This window comes from Phocoena sinus, chromosome 3, assembly GCF_008692025.1.
Source record: "Phocoena sinus isolate mPhoSin1 chromosome 3, mPhoSin1.pri, whole genome shotgun sequence".
NCBI classification, from domain to species: Eukaryota; Metazoa; Chordata; class Mammalia; order Artiodactyla; family Phocoenidae; genus Phocoena; species Phocoena sinus.
In genome coordinates, this window is record NC_045765.1 from 139,934,165 (window position 1) to 139,948,404 (window position 14,240).

General features: G+C 42.6%; 1 protein-coding gene and 1 non-coding gene across 2 annotated transcripts; both read left to right on the top strand.

Moving 5' to 3' along the window:
* Positions 1 to 1,337: 1,337 nt before the first annotated feature.
* RPL37 (ribosomal protein L37) lies at positions 1,338 to 4,042 on the top strand. Its single transcript, XM_032629128.1, has 4 exons — positions 1,338 to 1,466; positions 2,199 to 2,334; positions 2,578 to 2,662; positions 3,926 to 4,042. Exons 1-4 carry the CDS (start codon positions 1,464 to 1,466, stop codon positions 3,993 to 3,995), a joined length of 294 nt encoding a protein of 97 aa, XP_032485019.1. The 5' UTR covers positions 1,338 to 1,463; the 3' UTR covers positions 3,996 to 4,042.
* On the top strand, positions 3,767 to 3,845 carry LOC116752430. The gene has a single exon (XR_004349500.1). It is a non-coding gene; the product is annotated as a small nucleolar RNA SNORD72 (small nucleolar RNA).
* Positions 4,043 to 14,240: the final 10,198 nt, after the last annotated feature.

The following is a 14,240-nucleotide window of genomic DNA, read 5'->3' on the forward strand; positions in this document are numbered from 1 at the left end:
AGAGGCCACAACGGTACGAGGCCCGCGTACCGCAAAAAATAAAAAATAAAAAATAAAAAACAAAAAAAGAAAATATATCCCTCACATCAAATACAGTGAAACAGGTGTAAAAATTTTGTTTGCAGCTAGGAGTTTAAATTATGTGATTTTTTTTTTTTAAAGAGAAAAGTCAGCACTAATTTCATCTATTGTAGGAAAAGAAGGCAGGTCAAGTCAAGAGACCTGAACTATATCAGAATAACAGATGCAAGATTTATGAAGTCTCTATCATTCTCTGTCAAAAGGCAAAACACCGTAAGTAACAGTAGAGATTGCAACAGGGAAGACCCAATTTTGACTCCATGTTGGATCTGTTTCTTTGACTTTAGCATTTGCTTTTCGTAGCTTTTGTTATTATAATCATACATAATGGACTGGCCTCAGGGAACCCTACCCACCTGTGAATGGCTGCAAGAAAGAAGAAATTAACCATCCCCTCCCGGAGGCTGGTCACTTCCAGAAGATGTTTATCCTTTTTACTTTACTTCCTCCCCGCATCTCCCTCTCTATTCTGCCTTTTTACTTTACTTCCTTCCTCTCTGATTCTATGAAAGAAACTGGCATCCAGACCCCGCTAGAATGGTTTTTTGGGGACCCTAGTCCGCCATCTTTTCAGTCCGCCGGCTTTCCAAATAAAGTCGTATATCTTTGCCTCAACACCTCCTCTCTCAGTTTATTGGCCTGCCGTGCGGCGAGCAGAGTGAGCTTGGACTCTGTAACAAGATCATCTGTTTCAGAAGTCATTCCTGCCGACCTAAACCTGGCATTTGGATAGAAATGATCTCAGCTTGTGGGATCTTCCTGGACCGGGGCACGAACCCATGTTCCTTGCACCGACAGGCGGACTCTCAACACTGCGCCACCAGGGAAGCCAACACTATAGTGTTTTGAATGAAGTACAGATGTCCCAAGCCCCATCCAAAGATGCTGAACCAGATTTCCTCACGTTAGAGTTTAGGAAACTATTTAACAAGTTCCACGTCTGATTCCTTGGCATAACAAGATTGGGGATCAAATCCTTTGCCTCTAAAGTACTATAGTTAGAAAAAACATTGTTTGCCTTTCTCTTCATGTTCTGAGCCCAGCTCCGTCCTCCTAGCGACCTCTCAGCGATGATCAGCTTCAGCCGAAAGCTTCCGGCGGGACTGCGGAAAAAGCGGGCGAAGAACCCCAGTCCCAATCCGAACCCTACACAGACGCCCACCCCGGACCCAGAAAACTGTGAGCCCCGCCCCTCTGAACCTTCTATTGGTCCCGCCTGGCTCGGGATCCTCCTCTCGACTCCACCCACGCTGCAGCAACGGACGCTTGAGAGCGGTGCACCGCGTCCCGCCGGAAGTACTTTCCTGGGCGGAAGCTTCTGAGCGCGATATAGCGGAAGTGCCTGCGATTTTGCTCCCTTTGGTCTCGGCGGCAGAAGCGAGATGGTGAGTTGTTTGCAAGGGCTGTTGGAATCGGCTTCCATCCTAGCGCCCTGCGCCGTGTTCCTTGCTGTCCGTGGGGGCCCGGCAAGGTTTCCGATAAGGGGAGCCGGTGGGCAGGAAAGGGACATGCGGTGGCCCTCGAGAGGCAGAAGAATGGCCCCTACTTGTCTGGGACTGCGGGGCCTGCAGTCGTGGAGCTGCAGCTGCTCTAGGCACCTTGCTTCTGTCTGACTTTTGGGGAGCCCTCACAGCCCTGTCCGCCTATGGGAAAAGACAGAAGAAGCATAGTTTGAGAGTGGCTCTGTACGCCAAGGAATCGTTGGCGGTGGTCTCTGGGCAGGAGCTCTTAGATTTTGGAGTAGGGGTGGTAGGAAAACCACGTTATCTCGTCTTTTGCATTATATCTTTTTTTTAAGATAATGTAGCGGATTTCAAAACACAGCAGCTCTTGCAGGGGGCATTAGATGACGTGAAGTTCCGATAGAGGTTTCTGATTTAGCATTTAAGGGAAGTCAGACTCTGCTATGTTTATAGCATTTGAATTATTAATACATTGCAGTCGATTTGAAAAACGTAAATAAAATAATACACCACATTTTAAACAAAAAGAAAAGTCAGACTCCCACAGTTTGAGACCTTGTGGTTGTCATGAATCTTATCATAGTTTAACTGAAAACGTAAGAACGTGTGTAGAAATTGCTAGATTGAAGAATCGTCTGTCCCCTTAACTTGTAGACGAAGGGAACGTCCTCGTTTGGAAAGCGTCGAAATAAGACGCACACGTTGTGCCGCCGCTGTGGCTCTAAGGCCTACCACCTTCAGAAGTCGACCTGTGGTAAATGTGGCTACCCTGCCAAGCGGAAGAGGAAGTGTAAGTGCATGTTTACTAAACTCTGATAGAGTGTATCATGGCGTTGAGAATTCTCCCGTGTTTGTTACGTACCTCAGTGGGGCATGACTGAGCATTTGGTGGCCCCTAGCAGAATGGGGCATCTGTATAGCGATGAAGTGGGGTTAAAACCCAAGGCAGGCATTTTGAAGTATATTGACCGACAGAGCTTACAAGGTGTGTGGGGAAAACCGTTTACAACCTTCACCTGAATGTGTGTTTTAGATAACTGGAGTGCTAAAGCTAAAAGACGAAATACCACCGGGACTGGTCGAATGAGGCACCTAAAAATTGTATACCGCAGATTCAGGTACAGTTTTTATGTTTCAGTTGTAGTTGGTTCTGTGAGCTTGCATAACTATCCTCTCAACTGCCCTGGTTGGTGGGATGAGGTGTTAGCAAGGGACTTCTTCTTCTGCCACCATAAGCTTCAGATCAGTTAGTTTAGATCTTGTGAATCTTTCAGTAAACAGTAGTATGAGCTATACATGCTGGGGCTTAGTTGGAGCTAGACTCCAGAAAATGTGATGACATTCGTTAGCATACCTACATTTCACTTTCCTACCAAAATTTGTCAAGATGATCGTGCATAAAGGAGACTTTGGGGTTTTGTGGCTTTAGGCACGTGTGCTATAGAAAACTGTCAGTTGCTATTGCGTTTGTGTAGAAAGAAATTTTATAGTCTCCTCTTACTTAAAGACAGGCCTTAGAGTTAATTTCAGCCCCCATCTAGACTAAACAGAAACTGCATTTTAGTGGTAGCTTTTGAGGGGTTAACCCACGTAAGCACTCAGCTGAGGTGATTTCTTTGTTGGGGAGGGCAGTTGTCCTGTGCAGTGTAGGATATTAGCAGAATTTCTGACCTACTGATGAATTCCAGGTTTTCAAATTTTAAAAAACCTGAAGACGGTTTGGGGGTTTGTAAACACAACACCCTTAGATGTGCTTGTGTTCATTTGCTAAAGTGACCTTTCTTTGCGCTTTGCGCTTCCTAACGTGTAAGACTATTATACAGTAGTATAGGCTTAGGATTCAGTGGTCTGCTAGTTCAATGTAAGAGTTAAGAGCATGAATTGAAGCCAACTTTAACCTGTCTGTCCCTCAAAAGAGGGATAACGGTACACTTCAAGTAGGTGTTAATATTAAATGAGTTTACGTTATAGAGTAGTTAAGCAGTTGAGAAAATGTCTACCATTAAACACATTGTTTTTCCTTGGCTAAAGGAAAGTAGGATCTCTGGCCCGTAATTTAAGAACTCGTTTTCACAAATGCCTTAGGAATCTTACGTGGTGGGGAAATACTGGCCCAGTGATCAGTACAACCAAATATGTTGCCCTTTTTTCTTTTTTTTTTCAATTAAAGTTATCTGTATTCCTGAAATGGCTACCTTGAAGCAGAAGGAAGTAAATACTGCAGCTTATCAGTGATGTTGTAAAAATAAATGTCTGAACATATGAATTCAATATTGATTTCAGATTTAACTGAGATAAGCTTATAAAAATCTGTTATAGCAAAAATTAAAATGTATGCATTGGCATTGCTGAAGTAACTGTTCTTGTTTTTAACGGTGCAGGCATGGATTCCGTGAAGGAACAACACCCAAACCCAAGAGGGCAGCTGTTGCAGCATCCAGTTCATCTTAAGGATTTCAATTATTAGTCACGCAATAAATGTTCTGGTTTTGAAAAACTGTCTGGTGTGCTAAGGTATTTTTAATAGGCTTGTATCAATGATTTGTATAGGTTTGTGAATGGGACAGCTTAAAATCAGATTTACTTGTTAAGTGGCTGTTTTGGAACAGTAACTTTTGAACTGGGTTGTGGTACTGCTTAAGAGGACAAGGAACAAGCAGAATTCCAGGATTCCTTCAATCAGACAACACTGGCATATGATGTGAAGAATATAGTGAATTTACATAGTACAAATCTTAGTATGACACATGGATATTTAAAATGTTAGAGTGAGTGAAAGAGCATAACTTAATTTCTTTTAGGAACATCTGTGGTCTTTGGGGAGTGGTTATCAATCGTTACGATAGGCTTTGGAGTACCGGTGAGAACGTGAAGGATAGGAGTTAAATGAACTCTATTTTAGAAAGGTGATTTTTTTCTTTTTTCTTAAAATGTTTACTGAAGTATAGTTGGTTTACAATAATTGCGTTAGTTTCTGGTGTATAGCAAAGTGATGCAGCTATACATACACTTTTTCAGATTTTTGGAAAGGTGATCTTAACTGTTGGCTTGGCACCTAGGTTATAGGCTGTGCATGCCGTTTAAGGTCAGCTAAGTGAAAAACTAAAGCAACCTGCTCAGTGTGAGTCAACAACAAAATATGTAAGAAAGTTTGTAGGGCCACGGGCAAATACAGTGGATTGAGTAGAATATAAAGGAAGGCCAAGTATAAACTTATATTTGTAGGCTAAAGGCAATGATAAATAGATCCCTGGAATTATTTTAACCCTTAGCTGGGTGATCATTGATTTTCGGTGCTCTGAATTTTTTTTGCCTTGCTTTCCCAGTTCTAGTGTTACTGCCATTTGAAGTAAAGACAAGGCTGACTTTGTTGGACTGCTGAATGAGAGAATAGAACGTTAATTAAACAGCATAAGTGTTGGAACAACTGGCATAAAATAGCAGTGTGGCCAAGCTGTGCTCTCCTAGCTTTTAGCTTCCCATTGTATTAAGTATAACGTCCTTAACCTGACCTTGAAGGGGTCTTCATGATCATCACTGCCTCACCAATCTTACCTTTAGAATGCATTCCCAAAATTCTAGCTAATTCCTTTCCTCCCGCTTTTTTCCTAACTCATCCTTCAGGTCTTAGCTTATATTTTACTTCTACAGAAGCCCCTGCTGATCTAAATCTACATTGGGCTTCCTCCCGATATGTGAGACTCAACATAATGACTCAGTACTCTGTACTTTAGGGATGCATAATTGAGAGCATGGTTCCTGGATCCGGCTGACATTCGTTAATGTGATTTTACTGCTGTGCCTGTGCCGCAGTTGTAAGCTGGAGGTCTTAACATTATGGGCTTCCGAGTTCAGTGAGTGAAGGTGCTTCTACAGTGGCTGCGGCCTAAAGTTGGTATAGTAGGTTCAAGTTTATGAAATTGCTTTTGACCTACAAAAATAGTGGTTTTAATATATTTTGGCTTCAGAGTACTGAAATAATCTAACTTGGTGTTAAGATCTTTCTGAAATCTTCCAGTGTTACTAATGGTTCATTCCTGAGTGATGGAGAGGCCCATTAAGATAGGTAATGCCCAGGATGGAATAAATATTAGGCCTTGAGGTGAATGGGCACTGACCTGAAGACGTGGAATTTGTAAATCCTGGGCCAGAAAACAATTGGCATAAAGGGGTTGTGAGAGAGGTGGGCAGTGATGCATTAAGAAAGGCCGTGTATTTGAGTGTAAGGGGAGCTTATCTCTTGTTTGCCAGTGCCTATGACCCTTGACAGGTTGGGTTTCAGTGGGAAATTGTCTGATGCAATGGTAAGTCTCCATAGATCATAGGTGGCTCACAGACCAATTGAGGCTGCTCTAATCACAGGTAAAATTAATTTTAAGACTCAGGGAGCAGCAGTGGGAGAGAGATGGAGCTGGGTTAACACATTCAGTATAGAATGCAATCAGGTGGATTCAGTTCATTGAATACTAGTTTGCAGGAAGTTCACATCTGATGTATCTCATGTCCTGAGGGTCAAAGTTGGTTTGGACAGTGGGCCACAATCTGACAAAAGATGCCTAGGGCCAATGCCAAAGCTAAGGAATTTGTGTTTCTTGGGCAGAGGATACTCAGGACCAGATGAGTGTCACCAAAGGGTATCTGAAGTGAGACCCAGGAACATGTCTTAATGTTTTGTGTGTTTACTTGGCCTTTCAATCACAGATACTGTGGTTTGTCAGGTCTAGAGAAGGTGAGGGGGTTGGTAAGAATCTAGAGGGGTGAGGATGATCAGATGTGGAAGGTCTTGCGTATTATACTAAGGAGTTTGGACTTCAGCTTGAAGCAATGATAAATCATTGGAAGGTTTTAAGCACACACAATGGCATGATTAGTTATCATTAGCAAGATTAATATGGTGATGGGAGGTGATGGTATGGATGGGATACATTTTGAAGCTGGAAAACCAGGCAACAGGTTCTTAAATAGTCTGAAAATCGTGAGGTTGTGGACTAAGGTAGCAGTGAGGCTGGCTGTAGGGGGGATGTCTCTACTGAGAACATGTAAAACTTGAATCAAAGGGAGTAGCTTCCAAGGCCCCTCTTCTGTATCAGGCTGCGTGAGGCTTCCATGAGATCACATATATAAAAATATAGCGGGACTTCCCTGGTGGTCGAGTCGTTAAGACTCCATGCTCTCAATTCAGGGGGCCTGGGTTCAATCCCTGGTCAGGGAACTAAGATCCCACATACTGCAACTAAGCCCGTGAGCCGCACCGGAGACCCAGAGCAGTCAAAAATGAATAAAAAAATAATAACTTAAAAAACAGCATTGTGTCTAGTGCGGTAGGCCTCAGAAATATTGGAGGTAGGAGTCTTGGATGTTTTGGACTAGGGGGCAGGGAGGTGGTGCATTCACTGGGAGGGAATATAGGGTGGAGGCAACAAGGGGGAAAATTAAAGTTAGGTTTTGTTGCCTGTGCGATACCAAGAGGAAGTACATTGGAAGAAGTGAGTAAGCCTGGTGGCCGTTCAAGTGTAAAGCCTGGGCTAGAGGTCTGCATTTGGAAGTAATGAACAGAGAGTTGTGAAAGGGAACTGATTTTAGGGGTTAAAATGGTGAAGATAATTTAAATGGAGGTATGAGGTGATGGTGAGACCTGGTAGGCATTTAGAAATGATGAGAAAAAAAGGACTTCCTTTTTTCTTTTTCTCTCTTTTTTTTAAGGACTCAGTTTCTTGACTGATGAACTTCAGTAAACCATCCTTGACTCAGTAATGGTTGAAACCATTTGAAAATACAGATACTTAGAAAGAAAAGACAATCTGGAGAGGCTCAAGGAAAGATTTGGGGAGATGTCCATAGGAGACGCGAGGAGAGAGAGTGGTTCATTAATTTGTTCAACATACTACATACGATGATGCTACTATGTGCTAGGCAATGTTAGAGATACAGTGGGAGCAACAACCGACATGGTTGAAGTTGACAGTTGACTCTAGTGGTTGCAGAAATAGCCCAGGACGTAGGATAGGGTTGGAACCAAGTATTGTATGTGGCTGAAGCCAAGGAGAAAAAGATTTTAAAATTAAAAGAAAAAACCTTACAGGACTTGCAAAATTTAGGTTAGTGTTTACTTCCATAAACCTTGTTTCAATAGAGCAGCAAGAACAAAGCCAACTTGCTAGAGGTTCAGGGGAGATTGGGCAATGAGAAACTAAGAGTTTAAAATTAAATATACTTCTGGAAGAACCTAGATGTTCTATGATTCCCTTTCATTTCTGTTGATAAAGTGCCACTTATGAACCAGATCTAGTGACCTCTATGTGCCAGAAGCAGTTCTAGGCCAAGGAGATACAAGTGGAAAACAATGCAGACAAGGGTCCTTGTCTGACAAAGATTTCAATAGCATGTGTGTGTGTGTTGGGGGTTGACAGACCTAGAACAGGTAAGCAATTTTGGGTAGTGATAAGTGCTGTGAAGACAAAGATATAAAGAGTGTGATAGAGTGGGAGTAGAGGAACCTTTAGAAAGGTGGTTAAGAAAGTTAAATTATGGGAATTCTGTGGCGGTCCAGTGGTTAGGACTCTTCACTGCTGAGGGCCCGGGTTCAATCCTTGGTCAGGGAACTAAGATCCCAACCCTAACTTTTACCAAGTTAAATGATAAGGAGCTTTCTCTTTCTCATTCGTACTACATATGGATTGTATTTCATTCTTTTGTTGTTTTTTTTTTTTTCCTCCAAACAAAAGGTAGTTCAGATCATAATCTAAGAGAAGCACAGGGCAGAGGCTATCAACCTCAGGAACCAAGAATGGCATCTGAAGCAAAAGCTTCCTTGTATGGTAAGGTAGAGGGATGTCTTGTTCAAAGAAAATACCAGTGAAAAAAAATGGTTCTCATGTACGCAGGTGGCTTGTAGATTACCACAGGTATGGTATGTTGATTGAGGTAAAAACACAGATCTTATTTTTGTGTCCTCATCTTTATACAGTGGAAATATGGTCCTGTGCCCCAGGATGAAGACTTGGTCTGACCCTTGTTTTTTTGGGTTATTCACAGATAACAAAAAATACCCTCCAGTCATGATTAGTTGTAAAAAGCTTTATTTCAGTAAGTTATTTTTTTATTTCAAATAAAATTTCCAGTCCTTTGTTATAGTCAAACTTCAAAATTGACTTAACCTTATCTCACATCTTCCAGCTTGGGCCTCCTTTGGGTTGGAGCCAGCAGTGGAGAAGGGGGCATGGTCCCTCTGATCTCAGCCTTCTCCCTGTATACATTCTCTGGGGCTTGTGAGCTGCAGTTGCACTCCTCAGTGGGGTTAGAGTAGACAGGAGGAGGAAGGAGAGGTGGGGGGATGGGGGCTGGTTCTTCCTTGGTTGGGTGGGTAAACAATGTCTGGACCCTGCAGATGATTAAACTTTTCCTCTCTTGGGCATTTGTATGACCTCTCCTGTAGTTCCCATCTTAATTCAGAATAGTCTTTTGTGATTCCTTCCTAGCCCCTAGGATCCAACCTCTTTCTCCTGAGGTTTTCTCTACCTCTGAGGGCCCTATAGACAGGATTCAAAATTATCCCATGCTGTCCCTCTCTCCTGAGTGGCCCACATCTTGTCCACAGGAAACATTCCCACCTCCCTGGCCTGAACAAGTTCTTAAGTGCAGGGAGATCTCAGGCAGCAGCACTTTCCTGGCCCCCCACCAAAACAGTTGCAGGAAGCAAATTTCAAAGCTCTCTGAGTGGTTCCTTTGAAGTTTCCTTCCCTAGGTTTAGAGCTACAAGGTAGTAACCCCCTTTTCCAAGAAGGTTGAGTTGAGTACTTAAAACTCTTCAAAGAAATTTCTTTACCAGTCTTTCCCTTGGACCCCTCGATATCCTTGATCTGGCTGAGGATTCTAAAGGCTGTGACCAGATGTAAACTATTATAGAATGGATGAACAACAAGGTCCTACTGTATAGCACAGGGAACTATAGTCAATATCCTCTGATAAACCATAAGGGAAAAGAATATTAAAGAATGCATATATATGTATAACTGAACCACTTTGCTGTACAGCAAAAATTAGCTCAACATTGTAAAACAACTATACTTCAATTTTAAAAAAAATGGTTCTTGTATACATTTCCAGTGTGTGTGTGTGTCTGTCTGTCTAATTTGGTACTCCGGGCCCACTGCAGTGAAAGCGCCAAGTCCTAACCGCTGGACCACCAGGGAATTCAGAGCCCTAATCTAATAGTGTTACATTTATATAGCTCTGCAAATAAACATCTAGCACATGTAAAAAGTGTATGATTTGCCCTCAAAAATGTTTAAAGTGATTTGGACTCTAGAGTTATGTGGAGGAAATTAAGGCCTTTAGGGGAAAGGTCTTTTGTAAAAAAGACAACTGATAAAACGGTATTGGAGAAAGGTCCAGCTTCCTTAAGTTACGGCAAGTGGTAGAGGTGGCTGAGGAAGAAGCAAATGGGATTAATACCAGGTGGCCAATAGTTCTGTTTCAGAAACACGACCATCTTGGGCAAATGGGAGGAAGGATGGCTTGTCAGTAAATGGCTCAGTCACCTCAAGAGTGGAGAGGGCATAGTCAGAGCAGAAACTGTTTATGGTCCCTGTTTTGAAGGGGAGCAGCCCTCAGGAGAAGCAGCTCCCCAAGGCAGGAGAGAGACAGGAAGCCTCAGAAGTACTGTTCAATTAGGATGACTGGAGAGAGAAACCTCTGGGAACATACACCTCTGAGGTAGAGCAGCATGGCGCAGTGCTTTTAAATTTGCAAGAGACTTGAGATGGTGTAATAAAACTTTATTTTGGAGAGGAACAAACTAAGGCACAGAGAGATGGTGAAAAGTATATATTTTCTTTTTCTGGTAATAAGGATTCTGACAATAGTGAGTGTTATTGGAATGCATTTAATTAATACAGACATTGTACAATGTAAGATTCCTTTTATAGAAAATTTGTCTTTATTAAATAGAATACTTACTCATCTATGGCCTCGGTGTGGAACCACAGTGCTAGTCATACATCATATAGTACAGACATTAACATATGTAATTTTAGCACTGGATTAACTCATTAAGGTAATAGCAAGCCATTTTCCGGTCATAGGGATCAGAGCAAATCTGCCCTTTCCTGATTCCTGCCCTCCCCCCCCAAAAAAAAGTCCTATGAGAATATACTACAGTTTTAAATTTTTGAACAGCTCTAAATTTTGAATAAATTTCACATTCATCAGAGACAACTCTTCGAATCTAAGTAGATGAACTATAGGCAGATTTAAAGACTATCACATGGGACCTCCCTAGTGGCGCAGTGGATAAGAATTCCAGTGCAGGGGATACGGGTTCAATCCCTGGTCTGGGAAGATCCCACATGCCGCGGAGCAACTAAGCCCGTGTGCCACAACTACTGAGCCCTCGCGCCTAGAGCCCGTTCTCTGCAACAAGAGAAGCCACCGCAATGTGAAGCCCGCACACCACAACGAAGAGTATTCCCCGCTCTGCACAACTAGAGAAAGCCCACGCAGAGCAACGAAGACCCAACAGCCAAAAAGTAAAAATAAAGTATCACATGATGCCTTTTGGTATTTTTCAATTACTTGAATTTAGACCAATGCTACAATCTGTGCAGATGCAAGCACAGAAAGTCATTTAGTATTTGCAAACTAAGAAAACTTCAGGGCTTCCCTGGTGGCGCAGTGGTTGAGAGTCCGCCTGCCGATGCAGGGGACACGGGTTCGTGCCCTGGTCCGGGAAGATCCCACATGCGGCGGAGCGGCTGGACCCGTGAACCGTGGCTGCTGAGCCTGCGCGTCCGGAGCCTGTGCTCCACAACTGGAGAGGCCACAACAGTGAGAGGCCCGCAAAACGCAAAAAAAAAAAAAGAAAACTTCAGTTATTGCTCAAAACGTGGTAATTATATACATATATAAACAGAAATAACATGTAGAGTATAAAAATACAAACATCCAATTAAAATAGCTGGTATACCAGTGAGGGTTCAATGAGGAGACAGAAGTCACATAGTAACTTGAACAGGAAAAGATTAAGGGATTAGGGTAATAAGGGATTGGCTAGGAAAAACTGAAGTGAACTCTTCAGGAAGAGCAGAAATAAGAAGCAGCCACTACTAGAGCAGAGATAGAGCACCCAGGAAGGAGGCCTCCCCACCCCCGGAGTTGAGATCCCGATGTCTGAGAAGATGCAGCATAGCTCACTGGATGTTGAAGTGTCTTGTTTCTGGGACTTGCTGGGAAGCCACCAGAAGGGTGATGGTGGGGAAGCCATTCATGGGGAGGTGCCTTGTCCAACAATGTTCTGTTCTGAAGCTGCCTGAAGGGGGTCCAGGGAAAGCTTCTGGTCATTAGGGGCACCTAGCCGGTGCACAGGGCAGGAACCTGGCACTGGAGAAGCCACCAACACTGCAGGGGCCTGGCATTGGGAAAGCCCCCATACTGTGGGAGCTTGGTCCTGGAGAAACCATAGGCCTCTTTCTGAATCACCAAGAATCATTTTGATACAGCTTAGAGCTCTGTCAGATTCAATATGAGTAAAATCTGTGCTGAACTGGCCAATATAAATGTCTATAAAATGTGCTAGACAAGCATCTAGTAGAAATAAAACACGAGCCACAAATGCAAACCACATATGTAGTTGTAAATTTTCTAACAGCCTCATTTAAAAATGTAAAAAAGGTAAAGCTAATTTTAATAGTATTATTTTATTTACAGTTTTGCCCAGCATAGTATTATTTATCTTGTAATCTTGTATCTTATTTATCTTGTAATCAGTATAAAAATTGAGATATATATATTTTTTCATACTAAGTCTTCAAAATATAGTGTGTATTTATACTTTCAACACATCTCAGTTCGGACTAGTTGCATTTCAAATGTTCAACAGCTACGTGTGGCTGTTGGCTATCCTACTGGGTAGCCCAAACGTAAACAATAACAAGTTTAGTGTTTTGGGGTTGAGTCATCATTTGGTAAAATTGTCCTCATCTAAAATAATGCTGGGACTTCCCTGGCGGCGCAGTAGTTAAGACTCCACGCTCACAATGCAGGGGACCTGGGTTTGATCCCTGGTCAGGGAACTAGATCCCACATGCATGCTGCAACTAAGAGTTCGCATACCACAACTAAAGGAGCCCACATGCCGCAACTAAGGAGCCAGTGCAACAAATAATAAAAAAATAAATATTTTTAAAAATGTAAAATAATGCTGCATTCACCATGTAAGTATATAGGTAAAATCAAAACAGTTGCTAGCTTTTAGGTCAGTTAATTAACTTAAGCCAAGATTTTCACCTGTAAAATGGTACAGAAGTTGTGAAACAGAGCAGGATCCTATGGTCTTTGCCCCCCATGTCCTCAGCCTGCCTTTTGTCTGTGAAAAACTTTAGCCAAAGAATAAGTTTCATCAGAGAAGTGAGAAAATGCAGAAACAAAGACAGTCCAACAAGACTAAATAATAATAGTTGAGTCATTAAGCAAAGTCAGGGACTTTTAGTTCCCCCTCAAGGGCTATAGATAATATTCTGAGCCATGTCCTGTGAGCTGTCTTATAGATACGGAAACCCTCACCAGGTGGAAGAAGTTAACTACATGGTGGCCAGACTGTAGCCATGACATAAGTTGCCACAATTCCAAGAATTGGCCTCAAGGAAATGGGAACCAACCAACCCTGGAACTGAAGATTAATCGTACTTAAAACAGTCAAGATGACGCTGGTCAGACCACCGATGACCAATTTCAAGATGACTGTCAGAGCTGACTGTATTGTTTCTGCACATAGCCCCCTCCCTCAGCCTATAAAAGCTCTTGCCCCCGATTGTCAGCTGAGGGGGGAGTCGGCCTTTGGACAGGTATCTGCACCCCCACCACCCGGGTTGCCGGCGTCCAAAATAAAGCAAAGTTTCCTTTCCACCAGCCTTACCTCATTATTGCTTTGAGTGGCGAGCAGCTGGACCCCACTTTCAGTTGCAGTTGTACCTACTTCATAACGTTCGTTGTGAAGTGTTGCTATGAGAATAAAATGGGATGGTGCATATAAAGTGTTCAACATGGTGCCTGGCACAGGGTAAGAGTCTGATAAATGCTAGTGATCATAATTATTACTATATAGGTAATATTCCTGGATAATGGGTGTCACTGATAATAGCAGGAAGACAGAACCCTATAAGACGACATGTATCTTGGCGAATTCACCGTGGTTAGTAGTGTCTGCTATATGCTAGAGACTCTACAGCACTGTAGGCTCAGAAATTTGATTTGATCAGAACAATGAGGGTGGCTTATCTCTCAGGGGAAGCTCTTATTAACCAAATCAAGATAAATGTATATTCAATAAACTAAATTTTAACAATATTCTATCTACAGATGTAAACTGTACACTGTCTATGTGCTAGCCACTGATCTAGGCATTGGGAATATATCAGTGAACCAAGAAGGGTAGGAAGAGGGGAAAGTGGTCATGCATAAGCCCAAGTCATGTTTAAAACAAAATTAGAGTCAACTCATTATTCAGGTAGGGTGGGTTAACCACTGGGGGATTATCTTTGATTGAGGTTCAGAAGCTGCTTGTTGTGGATTAGGTTGAAAGGCAGAGGGAGCAGAGAAAGCATGGTCCTGAGATGCCTACCACTTGAGCTCAGTTTCAACCTCAAGGCCTTAATTTCTCCATCTACTCAACTTCTCCACCACACCATGCACTTCACCCGC

Coding starts and splice junctions, on each gene's coding strand:
- RPL37 (XM_032629128.1), top strand. Junction 2,335..2,577: donor TGCCAAGCGGAAGAGGAAGT/GTAAGTGCATGT, acceptor TGTGTGTTTTAG/ATAACTGGAGTGCTAAAGCT. Junction 2,663..3,925: donor ATTGTATACCGCAGATTCAG/GTACAGTTTTTA, acceptor TTAACGGTGCAG/GCATGGATTCCGTGAAGGAA.